Raw genomic sequence first — 16,714 nt, 5'->3', positions numbered from 1 at the left:
TGAGCATCATTATTAAGTGGTAGAAATGGAAAAAGTATAGTTTGGATATGTGATCCTAAGTTTCTGGCTCTCCTATTCGCTCTATCTCCAGAATCCTCTCAGTTATAACATCTAGCGGTGAGCAGGAGAGCAAAAACACCTCAGGAGTAACATTGCTTTCTGGACAAGGTTTTTCTTCTTTTGCCCTCCAGGGGCCGCTGTATTTCCCCGAAAGCTCGCGGGATGCCTGGTTACCACGAGACCGTCGCCAGGCAACCGCGTGTACACACACACCCCGGGACGGGCCCGGGTCTCGTCAACATGGCGGCGCAAGGCACCTGCTCGGTCTCTTCACCAAACGTGTCTCCCACTTCAGTGTCGCCGCCGACTCCGCCCCCGCCCTCTACTGGGATTTCGAAGTCGACCCTGGTGGACTCGAAGGCGAGCTCTCTGAGCCCACAGTCTCGCTCGGCCGGCCACGAGGACTTGTTGCCCCTCGCAGTATTTTATGGGCCGCTGGACGCAAAAAACCCACTCCTGGCCTCCTGTGAGAAGGAGATTCAGGAGTTGCTAGACTTCATGAAGAGAAAGAAGGCTTTAGCTACAACGGAGGAACAGAAATATGAGTTCCACCGGCTTTGGTAAGCAGAGGCAGGGCCCTGGGGGCGGGTGCTGTCCGGAGAAGACAACTCCCAGGGCCAGAGGAGGAGATGCTCTGAGGAGGCAGGCGGTGGTCCCTGGAGCTGGTCGGTGTTGCGGATGCAGAACCTGGCCAAAGGGCCCGGAGATAATCACAAAGTTTAAGAAGTGAAGACTCGTCGCTATTACAATCCTTATTGCCTGGTAAATGTGTCTTGACTTCCTGCTCGGGTCAGAATAAAAGTCAACAAAGAAATGTTTCATATTTCACAAGTTCACATGATTCAGCATTTGTTCTGACTGTCTTCTAATTGCCAGTGCATGCCAATGAAGTTTTGGCTGACTCACAGGTTTCACAACTTTCCATGTTGTGGGTACAGTTTTGTATATGGAGGGAAAGGAATAACTTTGAGGTCACTTAGGTTCATGAAAAAGTTAATTCTTGATGCCATGAAGTATGTCATTCTGTGAACATTTGTACTTTATTCCTTTTTCAACTGCTACTATTAATAGCATCACAGTAACTTGCTCTTGATTTTGTGACTCATTTTGCACGTTTGCCTTTTTTGGATTCCATCACCATGTTATTATCTCAAACTGCAGACTACCTGTTTTTAAGGCTCTTTCCTGTTTGTGTTAACCATCTTTCCTTCCCAGTCGAAACACATTGCAAATGGAACAGTTAGAAATGTAGGCAAGTGGCGAAGAATACTAGAATAGTCAATAGTTTCATCTTATATTTTTCATCCATGTATTTAATATGAAGAAATAGTTTTAACTTATATTTACTGTTCATTCATGGATTTAACTGCATATTTATTGAGCACCTCCTAAATATCAGGTTCCATTCCAGGAACTAGGAAAACATCAAGTTAAAAAAATATACAAATTCATATCCCCATGGAATATGTATTTTTGTGTCTACAAACATCCAGTAAACAAATATGTAAGGAAATTATTTTACACTGAAGTAAGTGCTAGAAAATTAGAGCAGGGAGGAAGATAATGATATCAGGTGGGTGTTATAATTTAAAATGGGATGGCAGGGAACATGGTTAGGGAAAGTCAGGAAAAGTGACCTTTGATAAAGATGAGAGGGAGGTATGGTAGCAAATGATAAGATTTCTGTACAAAGAGTTGGCCACGCTGGGAGAATGGCAAGTGTGAAGGTCCTGGGGTGCGATTGTGACTGTGGGATGAACATGTTTGGGCAGGAGTAAGGGAGATGAAGAGTTAGTTTTTAGATATATTAAGATTGAGATGTAATTCACCATCCAGGTAGAGTTATTATGTAGGTAGTTGGATATGTGGAGTCTGGGGGTCAGAGGAGAAATACTTTTGGGATTCATCAGCATATGGATGACATTTAAACTTTGACATTGGATGGAATAGCTAAGGGAGTGAGTATAGATGGAGAAGAAAAGAGTCCAAGGACTGAACTTTGGAACCCTCCAACACTGACAAGTGGGGGAGATGGGAAGAAACTGGTAGAGACTAAGAAGGAGTGGCCAAAGAGGTAGAGGAAATCCAGTGGTGTATTGGAAGCCAAGTAGAGAAAGTGCTTTAAGAAGGAAGGAATGATCAGTCAATTGTGGCAAATCCTGCTGATGGGCCAAGTAAAATGAGAACCAAGAATTGACTAAGGAAAGCACATTACATGGCTAAGCTACATGTGTGCACATGTGTGCTAAGTTGGTTCAGTTGTGTCCTACTTTTTGCGACCCCATGGATTGTAGCTGGCCAGGCTCCTCTGTCCATGGGATTCTTTAGACAAGAATACTGGAGTGGCTTGCCATGCCCTCTTCCAGGGGATCTTCCCCACCCAGGAATGGAACCTGCATCTCTTACATTTCCTGCATTGGCAGGTGGGTTCTTTACCACTAGCGCCACCTGCGAAGCTCAAGCTACATATGTTTATATTTAAAATGTTTCTGTTTTTGTGCCTTAGATAATAGTTCACCTTTTCATCTCCACTACCAACATTCCAGTTCAAACCATCATCATCTCAAATATTCTCTGCAGCCGCTTGAGTCTCAAATATATCCTTCACGTAGCAATCAGGGTGACCTTTATAAACAAATCACCCACTCCCTTATCTAAAGACTTCTGTTTCCCATTGCTTTTAAAATAAAATTACGACATTTTCTGGTGTCTTTCAGGGTCTGAAGCTCTGGCCTTGCCTGCCTCTTTCATCTTAGCTCATCCCTCACTTCTCTCCCAGGACTTTCCGGGAAAACAGACCTCTGTTTATCATCTCAGGGGCTTTATATTTGCTCCCTCCTTTGTTGGAAATGTTCTTTCCTCAATTTTTCAAGTATCTGGCTCCTTTTCTTCCAGGTCTTAGTTTGGTTGTTACCTCCTTAGGAGGTCTTTCATATCTAACAGAGGGTTTACCCATCAATTTATACTTTTATTGAATATTCATTTCTTATGTATTGTCCATCTCTCCCATTAGAGTGTAAGCTTCCTGTTGAGTTGAGATGGTGATCCACTTTTTCATTGCTGTATATCTAGCACCTAGCCTGAGGGTTGGGATATTGTGAACATTCAATGAATATTTGGCATTGAAAGAATTTAAGAATTATCCTTTTTGTTCTCAATAATTGTTGATCTGGGTCAGTTGGTAAGTACAGCAGCGGCCCCATCTTTAAACAGAGACTCACAAACATTAAGGATTGACACGGACCTTAGCCTCTAACTTCTCACATGCTTAGGTATTTATTTACAGAGTAATTTTTATTGAGTGCCTACTATATGCCAGGGCCTGCACTGTTGTTGTTGCTGTTTAGTTGCTAAGGCACGTCTGTCTCTTTTGTGACCCTGTAGACTGTAGCCTGCCAGGGTCCTCTGTCCATGGGATTTTTCTAGGCAAGAATACTAGAGTGAGTTGCTATTTCCTTCTCCAGGGGATCTTCCCAACCCAAGGATGGAACCCCCATCTCCTGCTTGGCAGGCGAATTCTTTACCACTGTGCCACCACGGAAGCTCTAGGGCCTGCACCAATTATGAGTTATACAGTGATGAGCAAAATAGATATGGGAATCTGTGCTCATGGAGAGAGGGAGACAGGCTTTTAATGAGTCACTTTTAATAAGTGAAGGCTTTTAATAAGTCAACACACAAACAACAAGTGCTGTGAAGGAAGAAGCTACTGAGAATTTATATGTGCCATGTATTGTCCTAAGTCCTGGGGATACAGCAATGAACCAGACAAAAACCTCCTGCCCTCTTGGTGCTTATATTCTAGAGGGGGACATAAACGATAAACGTATTAAATAAGTACATTTTGTGGTGTCCTAGAAAGTGATAAATGCTAGGGAGAAAAAGAGAGGAAAAGTTATGGAGTGGGAGACAGGAGGTTGCAATCTTCAATAAGCTGATTAGAGTAGGTAACAATTGAGCACAGGCTTAATGGGAACATAGTGGAGACCTGCCTTCAAATGAATGGTGAGGAAGGTGACATGAAGCTGAGATTAGAAGGCTGCCTGGCAGTCAACCAGCAAGGAAAAAGAGGATAAACAGAAGGAACAATCATGTGGGAGGATCTTGGCAGGAAAGAGGCAGGGCCCTTTGGAGGAGTGGACAGAAGCCTATTTAGCACAGTGTGGAGAGTGTGGGTGCAGTGGTATGAGATGAGATTAGAGGAGTAGATCGGGGTGTGCAAGGTTTTAGAGGCCATTTATAGAGTTTACATTTACTCCAAATGCAATGAGAAATCATTGCTTAGTTTTTGGCAAAGAATTAACCATATGTGATTTTTTAAAAAAATATGTTGTTTGACTTAGTACAAATGGAGTAATGATGGCAATGTGGAAACCAGTTAGGAGTACTGGAGGTAGGAGTTGCTTTTATAACATATTTGACAAGATGGTAATTTTTTAAAATAAAAAATTGCTTATTTTTATAACTGTAGAGTCTCATATAAGTATAAAATTTGTAGTACCTAACATACAGATTTTGATCATACCAGCAATGTCCTTAAATTTAGAGTGCAATGTATTTTAAAGGTATGCTTTTGTTATAAGCACACAAAATTTTGATATTCTTTTTATATAGTTATGTTTTTCTGCTTTGCTGCTGCTGCTGAGTCACTTCAGTCATGTCCGACTCTGTGCGACCCCCATAGATGGCAGCCCACCAGGCTCCCCCGTCCCTGGGATTCTCCAGGCAAGAACACCGGAGTGGGTTGCCATTTCCTTCTCCAATGCATGGAAGTGAAAAGTGAAAGTGAAGTCACTCAGTCGTGTCCGACTCTTAGTGACCCCATAGACTGCAGCCTACCAGGCTCCTCCGTCCATGGGATTTTACAGGCAAGAGTACTGGAGTGGGGTGCCATTGCCTTCTCTGCAATAGTTATAATCAAATAGCAATCAAAAGTGTATTAATAAACTTTCTTAAATGATGTGTGTTACATATTATATGTTATATTTTCCCTATTTAATCATTATGTAAGCCATTTCCCAATAAGCAATTTTAACTTGAACTTATGGCTCACTTTAAAAAAAAAAGGAAATTCTGTTATGTAACCTTGAGTGATTTATGAAGTTGGTATTTTTCTTTTATGAGTAACAGACCTACTCATCATTATCTCATCTGTAAGGTTTGGGAAGAAAGAACTCTTTCAACTATGTAATTTAAGAATTCTATCTTAAATTTCTTGGATTTACTATGTTTATTATAATGCATTTCATGAAGCAGAAATCAAAGGGAAAAAGGCAAAACAAACCCAAACACATTTACCTTTTTAAACTTCTCTGGGCTGTGTTTTCTATACTCTTTATTTGGCATGATTACATGTATATATTTTACTACCCTTAAATATTATTAATCTGTCCATGAAGGCAGGAATACCCTGTATCCGCCTCCTCTCTTGTCACTGAGCTATTATCATTTAATTTTTTTTTTGAAAGTTGCTCAGTCGTGTCCAACTCTTTGAGACCCCCATGGACTGTAGTCCTTGGAATTCTCCAGGTCAGAATACTGGAGTGGGTAGCCTTTCCTTCTCCAGGGGATCTTCCTGACCCAGGAATTGAACCAGGATCTCCTGCATTGCAGGCAGATTCTTTACCAACTGAGCTATCAGGGAAGCCCCATCATTTAGGTAATTAATTGACTTTTTTTTTTTTTTTTACATGTTTTTATTGAGGTTGTTCCGTTAATACCCAGATGTGTACCTGATAAGTACTTGAGCCATCTTCAGTCCTTAAGTTCTTCTTTCCTATTAGTCAGCTTGAGCTACTAAGAATGCTGGAGAGGGTTGCCATGCCCTCCTCCAGGGGATCTTCCTGATCCAGGGATCAAACCCACATCTCCTGCATCTCCTGCATTGTAGGCAGATTCTTTACCAAATGGGAAGCCCAATTACTAACTTCAGTTCAGTTCAGTTGCTCAGTTGTGTCCGATTTTTTGCAATCCATGAACTGCAGCACCCCAGGCCTCCCTGTCCATTACCAACTCCCGGAACTTACTTAAACTTATGTCCATCGAGTCAGTAATGACATCCAACCATCTCATCCTCTGTTATCCCCTTCTCCTCCTGCCTTCAATCTTTCCCAGCATCAGGGTCTTTTCAAATGAGTCAGATCTTTGCATCAGGTGGCCAAAGTATTGGAGTTTCAGCTTCAACATCAGTCCTTCCAATGAATATTCAGGAAAGATTTCCTTTAGGATGGACTGGCTGGATCTCCTTTCAGTTCAAGGGACTCTCAAGAGTCTTCTCCAACACCACAGTTTAAAAGCATCAATTCTTCAGTGCTCAGCTTTCTTTATAGTCCAACTTTCACATCCATACATGACTACTGGAAAAACCATAGCTTTGACTAGATGGATCTTTATTGACAAAATAATGTCTCTGCTTTTTAATATGCTGTCTAGGTTGGTCATAACCTTTCTTCCAAGAAGTAAGCATCTTTTAATTTCATGGCTGCAGTCACCATCTGCAGTGATTTTGGAGCCCCCCAAAATAAAGTCAGCCACTGTTTCCATTGTTTCCCCATCTATCTGCCATGAAATGATGGGGCCAGATGCCATGATCTAGTTTTCTGAATGTTGAGTTTTAAGCCAGCTTTTTCACTCTCCCTTTCACTTTCATCAAGAGGCTCTTTAGTTCTTCTTTGCTTTCTGCCATAAGGGTGGTGTCATCTGCATATCTGAGGTTATTGATATTTCTCCTGGAAATCTTGATTCCAGACTGTGCTTCATCCAGTCCAGCGTTTCTCATGATGTACTCTGCATATAAGTTAAATAAGCAGTGTGACAATATATAGCCTTGACTGTACTCCTTTCCCGATTTGGAACCAGTCTGTTGTTCCATGTCCAGTTCTAACTGTTGCTTCCTGACCTGCATACAGATTTCTCAGGAGGCAGGTCAGGCGGTCTGGTATTCCCATCTCTTGAAGAATTTTCTACAGTATGTTGTGATCCACACAGTCAAAGGCTTTGGCATAGTCAATTATTAACTTAGTCAGTTTGGGCTTCGATAGCAAAATCCCATAGACTGGGTGACTTAAACAACAGAAATTTGTTTTCTTATTTTTCTGGAGGCTAGAAGTCTCAGATGAGGGTCTGGCAGTGTCAGTTTCTGGTGAGAGCTCTTTTCCTGGCTTAAAAGATGTCCACTTTGTTCTCATATAGTCTTTCCTCTGTGAAGCACACACAGAGAACTTGTTCATGTCTCTTCTTAGATGGATTAATCCCAGTGGACCAGGGCCCCACCCTTATGACCTAATTTAGCCTTAATTACTTCCTCAGAGCCTCCTCCAAATGCAGCCACACAAGGGATTAGGGCTTCAACATGTGAATTTTGAGGAGGCACTCACATTCAGTGTATAATACCTTTCTTACCAAAAATTTATGAGATAGGATTGGACAACTATTAAGAGAAGTTTAGATTTTTCCTAGAGGCATTTATAATTTCCAAGAGAGAGGGAAGGAGTAAATATTAACTAAATGGGTGAACAAAATAAGCAATGATCTGCTTCCCTTTGAACTCTGGTTAGAAACCACATAGGAAACATAACCCTAAATGGACTGACTGGGCAGTTGGACCTTTGAACTCTTTATAGAAAAGCATAAAATAAAAACAAAGAATTCTTTTCCCTAGTCCTTCATCCATTCATTCTTTCTGTCAAAAAGTGTTTATTGAGTGGTGACATATACTAGATATTCACTACTCTTGGGGCTGGGCAATGACTAAACAGATGAAGTCCTTGTTCTCAGGGAGTTTAGATTCCAGAGGACTGGAAGGCACAGTTATATGCTGGCTAAGAGTATAGATGTACCCTGCCTCAGTTTGATCAGCTGTATATTTGGGATATTGATATTACCCATCTCAGTTGTGAAAATGGAATGAAAAATACTCATGTTGGTAAAAGACCCAGATTAGGCAACACAATACTGAAGGAGAAGAAATTTGGAGGACTGACACTACCTGACTTCAAGACTTGGTACATTAACTAAGACAGCATGGTATGGGGAAAGAATGGACAAACAGATCAAAGGAGCAGAATTAAGAGCCCAGATAGTCAACTGTTCTTTCACAAAGGAGTGATGGCAATACAATGAAGCAAAGTCTTTTTAACAAACGGTGCTGCAATTGCACATCCACATGTGAAAACCATATCTAGCTAGAGACCTTACACCCTTCCCCAAAATACTCAAAATGGATCACAAACCTAATGTAAATTATATGCTATAAAACTCCTAGAAGATAATATAGGAGAAATCTAGATGACTTTTGATATGGCAGTGGTTTTTGAGGTACAACACTGAAGACATGATCCATGAAAGAAAGAATTGATAAACTGGACTTCATGAAAATTAAAATTTTCTGCCCTGTGAAAGACACTGTCGATAGAATGAAAGCCAAGCCACAGACTGGGAGAAGAAACTTGCAAAAGACATATTTGATAAAGGACTACTATCTAAAATATACATAGAACTCTTAAAAACTCAGCAATAGGAAAACGAACAACCTGATTTTAAAAATGAGCCAAAAATCTTAGCAGACGTCTACCCAAGGAAGATAAATAAATGACAAAATAAATATATGAAAAGATGCTCCAAATCATATGTTATCAGGAATATGTAAGTTAAAACAACAGTGAGATACCACTACACACCTATTAGCATGGCCAGAATCCAGAACACTGACCATACCAAATGCTGACAAGGATATGGATCAATGGGAAAATTTTCATTCATTGCTGGTGGGAATGCAAATTGGTAAAGCCACTTTAGAAGACAGTTTGATGTTTTCTTATAAAACTAAACATATTCTTACCATATAATCCAGCAGTCGTGCTCCTTAGTATTTATCCAAAGGAGCTGAAAACTTATTCCATACAAAAATCTGCACATGGATGTTTACAACAGTTTTATACAAATTGCTAAAACTTGGACACAAACAAGATGTCTCTCAGTAAGTAAGCTGATAAACTGTGGCATATATAGACAATGGAATATTATTCAGTGCTAAAAAGAAATGAGCTATTAAGCCACGGGAAAACATGGGTGATTCGTAAATCCTTATAACTAAGTGAAAGAAGCCAATTTGAAAGTGCTACATATTGATACTGTATGATTCCAACTATATGGCATCTTGAAAAAGGCAAAACTATAGAGAGAGTAGAAAGTTCAGTGGTTGTCTGCGGTTAGTGGGGAGCGACTGATGAATAGGCAGAGCACAGAAGACTTTTAGGGCGGCAAAACTACTCTCTATGATTCAATGGTGGATACATGGCGCTATACATTTGTCCAAAGCCATATAATGGACGGCACCAAGAATAAACCCTAATGTAAACTAGGGACACTGGGTGATAATGATGTGTCAATGTGTTAATTGTAACCAATGTACCACTTTGGTGAGTGATATTAATAATGGAGAAGGCTGTGCATGTGCCAGAGATAGGGGTATATGGGGGAATCTCTATATATTCTGCTCAGTTTTTCTGTGAATCTAGAACTACTTTAAAAAATAAAGTTGATTTTTAAAAATGCATACAAAGAGTCAGTCCCAGTGTTCATAGCAGCAATATTTATAATAACTAAGATATGGAAGCAACCTAAGTGTCCTTCAAGAGATGAATGGATAAAGAAGATGTGATACACACATGAACACACACACACACACACACACACACACACACACACACATACACACACAGGAATATTACTCAGCCATAAAAAAGAATGAAATCTTGCCATTTGCAACAACATGGACAGACCTGGAAGGCATCATTTTGCCAGGTGAAAGAAGTCAGCCAGAGAAAGACAAATACTTTATGATATCACTTATATGTGGAATCTAAAAAATACAACAAACTAGTAACTATAATAACAAAGAAACAGACTCACAGACATAGAGAACAAACTAGTGGTTACCAGTGGGGAGAGGGAAGGTGTGAGGGGCAAGATAGAGGTAGGGGATTAAGAGGTACAAACTACTAAATCACAATGTAGTACATCTGAAACAGACTATATCTCAATAAAAATATTAAAATTTTAAAATAATTAAAAATGCACATTAAGAGCTGTCAGTGCTTGGTACAAAGGAAATAATACTATAACCGTAATTACATTTATCAATAATTAGACATTGACAGTATGGCACATTGGAAAGCACAAGAGAGGAAGGATGGGGGGAAGGGATAGTTTGAGAGTCTGGGATGGACATGTACACACTGCTATATTTAAAATGGATAACCAACAAGGACCTACTGTACAGCACAGGGAACTCTGCTCAATGTTATGGGGCAGCCTGGATGGGAGGGGAGTGTGGGGGAGAATGGATACATGTATCTGTATGGCTGAGTCCCTTCCCCGTTCACCTGAAACTGTCATAGCATTGTTAATTGTCGTCTATGGGGTCGCACAGAGTCGGACACAACTGAAGCGACTTAGCAGCAGCAGCAATACAAAATAAAAAGTTAAAAAAAGAAGACTTAGCACAAGGTAAGTTTTTAAGGATTGCTTGCCAATTAATTTAGGCTTCCTGCTGACTTTGAAGATATTGTTTTATTTTATAATTTTTACAGTGCCACCTCTCTGTTTAATATCTGGACCAAATACGCCCCCCGGCTGCCAGCTGCCTATTACAACGAGAAGCTTCTGAAGGTTGGAGATAGCCTTTGTGAAATGAAAGTAAGTACCTCTGGAGTAAAAAGAGCCCAAATGAAACTCATTTGGCTAATTATTATTATTATTGGAGAGCATTCCTCTTTTACACGATTTGATTTTTTGTTGTTGGAAAAATCCAAGGGGATATGTAAAAATTTTAATGAGGCACAGTGACAGAAAAAGTGTTCACTTTAAAATTTTGTAGTTGGGATTCTCCAGAGGTGAGAGGTTCCTGAACAGAAAGACAGTTGGCTGAGGCTGAGCAGGAGCACAGCCCATAGTTAGCAGAGGGTGTGGTAGGCGCCCAACAGGAAATGCTGAGTCATCATGTTCCTACCTCATACAAAGGAGCCCAGACACCACTTCCTGTTGTTTTTCACATGGCTGACCTTGCCCACAGCCCTTGCAGGGCCTTGCTGCTGTGTTGCTTGCTTCCAGGTGCCTTGTTTCAATGACCTTCAGCTCCTTCTCAACACTTTGCCATATGTAATTGCAGCAGTCATTCCATACAGGCCCCAGTTCTTACTCAGTGTTGTATTCCAACTGAGTTCCTGCCTTATTTCTAGTTCCATTATCAATGCCCGGGTCTTGGATTGCTGCGGACTCATGGATTTGGTTTGATAAGACCACACTGAGGCTGGGTTTTCAGTTAATGAAAATGTGAATTTTTCCCCATAACCTCTGGCTTGGGCCCAAATTATTCCAAGTTAAATATGATATCTTTGGCACGTGTATTAATAGGCTCCTTGGACCAAGTGTTATTTTATACAAAGTGATTTTAGGCCAGACATGGGAGGTATTCTGTCTGTTACCAAGCCAGGTCTGTTTTCCTGACATGAAGCGAGCCAAGTACTGAGCCGCTGAGATTTGCAGCAGAGAAACAGTTTATTCACAAGGCAACCAGGCGAGGAAAAAGTCTCAGATCTGCCTCTGGAAAGCGAGGGAGTTGGGATATTTATGAGATATCAACAGTGTGATCTTAGGCTCAGGGAAAGGTGATTGGAGGTAGGGGGAAAGGTGAGGGAGGTAGTTGGAGTTCTGCACAGGTGCACCTGGGTTATGTGTGTATTCAAAATGGGGGTGCATAGCCTGATGGGAGCCCAGAGCTTTTCAGCCTCTGACGTCAAAAGGACTGGTCAAGAGATGCCTGGGCAGGCCTAATTTTAGGGTTGGGGGTCCCAACCTTCCCCCTGTTGGTTGGCTCTAGGCAAGAGCTGACTCTAGTTCCTGTAAAACAACTGGACAGCCTGAAGCTGTCCATTCAGTTCAGTTGCTCAGTTGTGTCTGACTCTGCGACCCCATGGACTGTAGCACCCCAGACTTCCCTGTCCATCACCAACTCCCAGAGCTTGCTCAAACTCATGTCCATCAAGTCAGTGATGCCATCCAACCATCTCATCCTCTGTTCCATTCTCCTCCTGCCTCCAATCTTTCCCAGCATCAGGGTCTTTTCCAGTGAGTCAGTTCTTCCCATTAGGTGACCAAAGTATTGGATTTCAGCTTCACTATCAGTCCTTCCAATGAATATTCAGGACAGATTTCCTTTAGGATGGACTGGTTGGATCTCCTTGCAGTTCAAGGGACTCTCAAAAGTCTTCTCCAATACGACAGTTTAAAAACATCAATTCTTCGGTGCTCAGCTTTCTTTGTAGTCCAACTCTCACATTCATATATGACTACTGGAAAAACCACAGCTCTGACTAAATGACTTTTGTTGGCAAAGTAATGTCTATGCTTCTTAATATGCTGTCCAGATGGGTCATAGCTTTTCTTCCAAGGAGCAAGGGTATTTTAATTTCATGGCTGCAGTCACCATCTGCTGTGATTTTGGACCCCCTCAAAATAAAGTCTATCACAATGTTTCCATTGTTTACCCATCTATTTGCCCATGAAGTGATGGGACCAGATGCCATGATCTTTGTTTTTTGAATTTTGAGTTTTAAGTCAACTTTTTCACTCTCCTCTTTCACTTTCATCGAGAGGCTCTTTAGTTCTTCGCTTTCTGCCATGAAGGTGGGAAGGTACACAATTAAGGAAAGAAAAAGAAAGAGAAAAAAATAACTAAAGCTACCTTAATCAGTGAAGGTAGTTTACAAACCAAGGGCTTTTAACAAACTCTTCCCTTATCTGTTGTTCTGTAAGACAAGCTCATGAATTTCTATTTTGTTATGAGCTTCTCTTACCTCTTTGGGGGCACAGTTTCAAATCTTCTAAGTCTACAGTTTCTCAGCTTCATTTTCCTCCTCCATTTCTATTTTCTGGGCTTGAATCTTTTTGGAAATTTACCGAATGGAGGCAAAGATGCAGAGGAACTTGCATAAGGGAGCACTAAGATCTATTTTCAGCTGCCCAAATTAAAGAATCCTCTCAGCTCCATGTAATTGGACCATGGTTCTTAGAGACTTGAAAATACAGAGTTTGGGAAACTACAGAAAAAGAAACCAAGTGAGATCCAACTTGTAAGCTATATTCATGTGAAATGGAATAACAGTTTTCACAAGAATTAGACGAGTGCCCGGCTCTTTGTTTTTATGCGTCTTCTCAATATAATGAGGCTTCCCTGGTAGTTCGTATGGTAAGGAATCTGCCTGCAATGCTGGAGACCTGGGTTTAATACTTGGGTCAGGAAGATCCCCTGGAGAAAGAAATGGCACCCCACTCCAGTATTCTTGCCTGTAGAATTCCATAATAAGGAGCTGGTGATACACAACACGGTCTGAGGTTGTTTCAGGAGTATCCAGATGGGTGGAGGGAGGAAGAAGGAACATGTTAGAAGTTGATAAAGCAAGTTGATAATGGGTATTGGCCAAGAATTCAGAGTATTTCAGGTAGACTATCTAAAAGATTTACTAAAGAAACAGAATGTTTTAAATACTTTTCACTGATGGGAAAGTGGGCCGGTAAAGGTATTTATAACCCTGGAAACAAACTTGAGTGGTTACTTTGGTTTCTAGAATCTATTTTTATTTTAGTTACACTAAAGCTCATCTTGTTGGACTACTCTTGTTTTGAACCTAGATTTGAATTCATTATGTGAATCAAGTTAGAATGGAAAAGATTCAGAATTAATTAGTGAGTAGGTGACAAACAAGTCAATAGAAATAGGAACAAAAGAGCATTTTAACTCTGAATCTGTGGAGGGGCAAGGTAACCCAAGAGGCAGTTCACACCCAGGGCAGCTGCTCTTCCTGGAAACACAGTGGCATGGGAAGAAGCAGAGGAAGGGCTGTAGCTGACTCATCTGTGGAGCCTTGCTGGCATCCACCGCCCTGAAGCTCTCTGGGTCAGCTGTGCCCTGTGGGCTTCAGAAATGAGGCATCTGACTTTGTAATGGGAAACTAAGCATGCATCAGAACTGACGAGAATCCTTAACTACCAACAGCACAGACTGATTGGTCCTGATGTAACTTCAGAAATGGGACATGAAAGAGCCAGCTCATCACCTGCAATCTTCTCTTCTCCTTTCTTTCTTTCCTTCCTTCCTTTTTTTCTTCTTCCTTCTTTTCTCTACCCACCCCCATTTTTTCTCCTCTCCCTAGCTGCCCTCCCCAACCTGTCCTTTCTTTTTTGGAGCTTAGGAGGTATCAGAGAAGCAAGGCTGGTTAAACAGCTCCTCCACCTCTGTGATTGAGTTGGTGGATTACTATCCTCTGTTGAGGCTGAACCTGTTGGATTTTGAGTATATCCAGGTATTGCCACACACAATGCCCTGGGGAGTATCCCCGTCTTTGAAGTCTCATGTCACAATTGGTTTGTTGTGAGGAGAATTAAATAATGCACATGCATTGCCAAGAACAGTGTCTGTTACGTGTGTGTTTGGAAATAGTTGTGATAATGTTAGTAATGATGTCATGGTGCAAGTAATGGTGATCATAGTAATTATCAACATTGCCATCATTGAGAATAATATGAACGTTGGGTGTGCTAAGTTGCTTCAGTCATGTCTGCGTCTTTGTGACCCTGCCAGGCTCCTCTGTCCATGGGATTCTCCAGGCAAAAATACCTGAATGGGTTGCCATTCCCTCCTCTGGGGGATCTTTTCGACCCCAGGGATCAAACCCACGTCTCTTCTGTTTCCTGCATTGGCAGTGGGTTCTTTAGCACTAGCGCCACCTGGGAAACCCAATATCACCTAATTTTAATAATGATAAGAAAAATGGTATTTTAAAACCTTCATCGAGCCCTTTTTTTTTTATTTCAGGAATATAAATTGGCCCTTTTACAGTGCTATGGCAGATATCTTCAGGAGTTCAGCATCAGCTTTGATGAGAATAAAGCAGACGTGAATCAATTCAAAACTGTCTTTTTCCCAAAAGGCTTTGGAGACAAAACTGCAGCACATACAGTAAGATGAAAGTGGTAGCTAAAATAGCTACCGTTTATATTAGCTATGCAACAGTCTGTCCTTTAGCTGACAGCTTCTCAGTGTCTTTCATTTGCCTAGCGTGGTATTTACCTGTGTACTATAAGTTGCTTAATAAATATTTTCTGTGCTGGATGAGAAAGTGCACTTATTAACTTTTGTAAAGATGCTTTGGAGATTTCGTCACTATAATCGCTTATTCATCCAGTAGGCAGTTTTATTATTATTATAACTAATATTGGTAGAATGCTTTTATTCTTCAAAGTACTTTGGAAAACATTGGCTCCTTACAATAACTCTATGAGTTAGATACTGTTATTATCCCTATTGTATAAGAGAGAAAAAGAAAGCTAATCACACAGTATAATAACTAGTGACTCTGGAGAGGAAACATAGATCTTTTGATATGAAAAAAAAATATGCTTTTTTCTAGTATACCAGCATTATTATGTTAATTGCTACCGATGAGTCACTGGTTGAGCAGTTATCATGTGCTAGGTAGTCTTCTAAATGCTTTATATGAACTGTTATCTTGCAGCCTCATTGCAGTCCTAAGAGATGGGTACGATTATGCCTCTTTTACAGATAAGAAACTGAGGCTTTTTGGAGAGTAAAAAACCTAGTTGTTTTAAGCAATAGACACAGTTGGTGTTTGAACCCTAATTCATCTGAATCCGAGGCTGTGTTATTCCAAACTTAATGATTGTTCTAGGTCTTGAAAACAACATGTGGTTTAATAAGCAGAAATGCTGAAGCATGTTTGAAGGCACATTTAGTTTGCCTGTGACACAAGTGCATGAATGAGAATACTGGGCAATGTGAGTTAGTGCTTAATATGGAGGGGAGGGGTAGGGATCCTGATACCAAGAAATAATTCTTGGAACACTAGCTGATTGTCCTACAGCTCAACTCGATTCTGACTCTACGAGGAGATGGAGTCAGATTCCACAGGTTAAGGGTTCAGTCTTACAAGACCACTCCCCATTCCACCACATCCCATACTCACTTCAGATGCCAGTTGCAAGCTCCAGTTGTTACCTCAGAGGTTCCTACCACCCATCCTTGGGTTCAATAATTTGCTGTAGTGGCTCATGGCACTTGTGAAAACGTTTTAGTTATTAGATTACAGGTTTATTATAAACGGACATAATGTAACTCAGGAACTAGAGGGAAGAGATACATAGAACAAGGCATGGGGAAAGGGCGTAGTGCTTCCATGGCCCCTGTGGGCACCCCACTCCCAGCACCTCCATGTGTTCATCATCTTGGAAACTTCCCAAACACCATCCTTTTGGGTTTTTACGCAGGCTTCATTGTTGTTGTTCGGTCACCAAGCCATGTCCAATTCTTTAAGACCTCACGGACTGTATTATGCCAGACTCTCCTGTCTTCCACTGTCTCCTGTAGTTTGCTCAAATTTATGTCCATTGAGTCAGTGATGCTATATAACCATCTCATCCTTTGCTGCCTCTTCTTTTGCCTTTAATGTTTCCCATCATCAGGGTCTTTTCCAGTGAGTCAGCTCTTCCCATCAGGTGGCCAAAGTGTTGGAGCTTCAGCAACAGTCCTTCCAATGAATATTCAGGGTTGATTTCCTTTAGGATTGACTGGTTTGGT

The 16,714-nt window shown here is 41.0% G+C and overlaps 1 protein-coding gene across 9 annotated transcripts in view; it reads left to right on the top strand.

Annotated features, from left to right (window-relative positions):
• Positions 1–256: 256 nt before the first annotated feature.
• Positions 257–16,714, top strand: part of CFAP54 (cilia and flagella associated protein 54) — a 312,031-nt gene continuing 295,573 nt past the window's right edge. For all 9 annotated transcript variants that reach the window (XM_027542095.1, XM_027542091.1, XM_027542096.1 and 6 more), the window contains exons 1-3: positions 257–620; positions 10,653–10,758; positions 14,936–15,079. In XM_027542095.1, coding sequence (XP_027397896.1) covers positions 301–620; positions 10,653–10,758; positions 14,936–15,079 — 570 coding nt within the window. In that variant the 5' untranslated portion in view covers positions 257–300. The remainder of the gene's footprint in view (positions 621–10,652; positions 10,759–14,935; positions 15,080–16,714) is intronic.

The sequence above is a fragment of the Bos indicus x Bos taurus genome, chromosome 5, assembly GCF_003369695.1.
Source record: "Bos indicus x Bos taurus breed Angus x Brahman F1 hybrid chromosome 5, Bos_hybrid_MaternalHap_v2.0, whole genome shotgun sequence".
NCBI classification, from domain to species: Eukaryota; Metazoa; Chordata; class Mammalia; order Artiodactyla; family Bovidae; genus Bos; species Bos indicus x Bos taurus.
The sequence above is the reverse complement of the archived record's forward strand: the minus strand, read 5'-3'. Positions and strand labels throughout refer to the sequence as shown.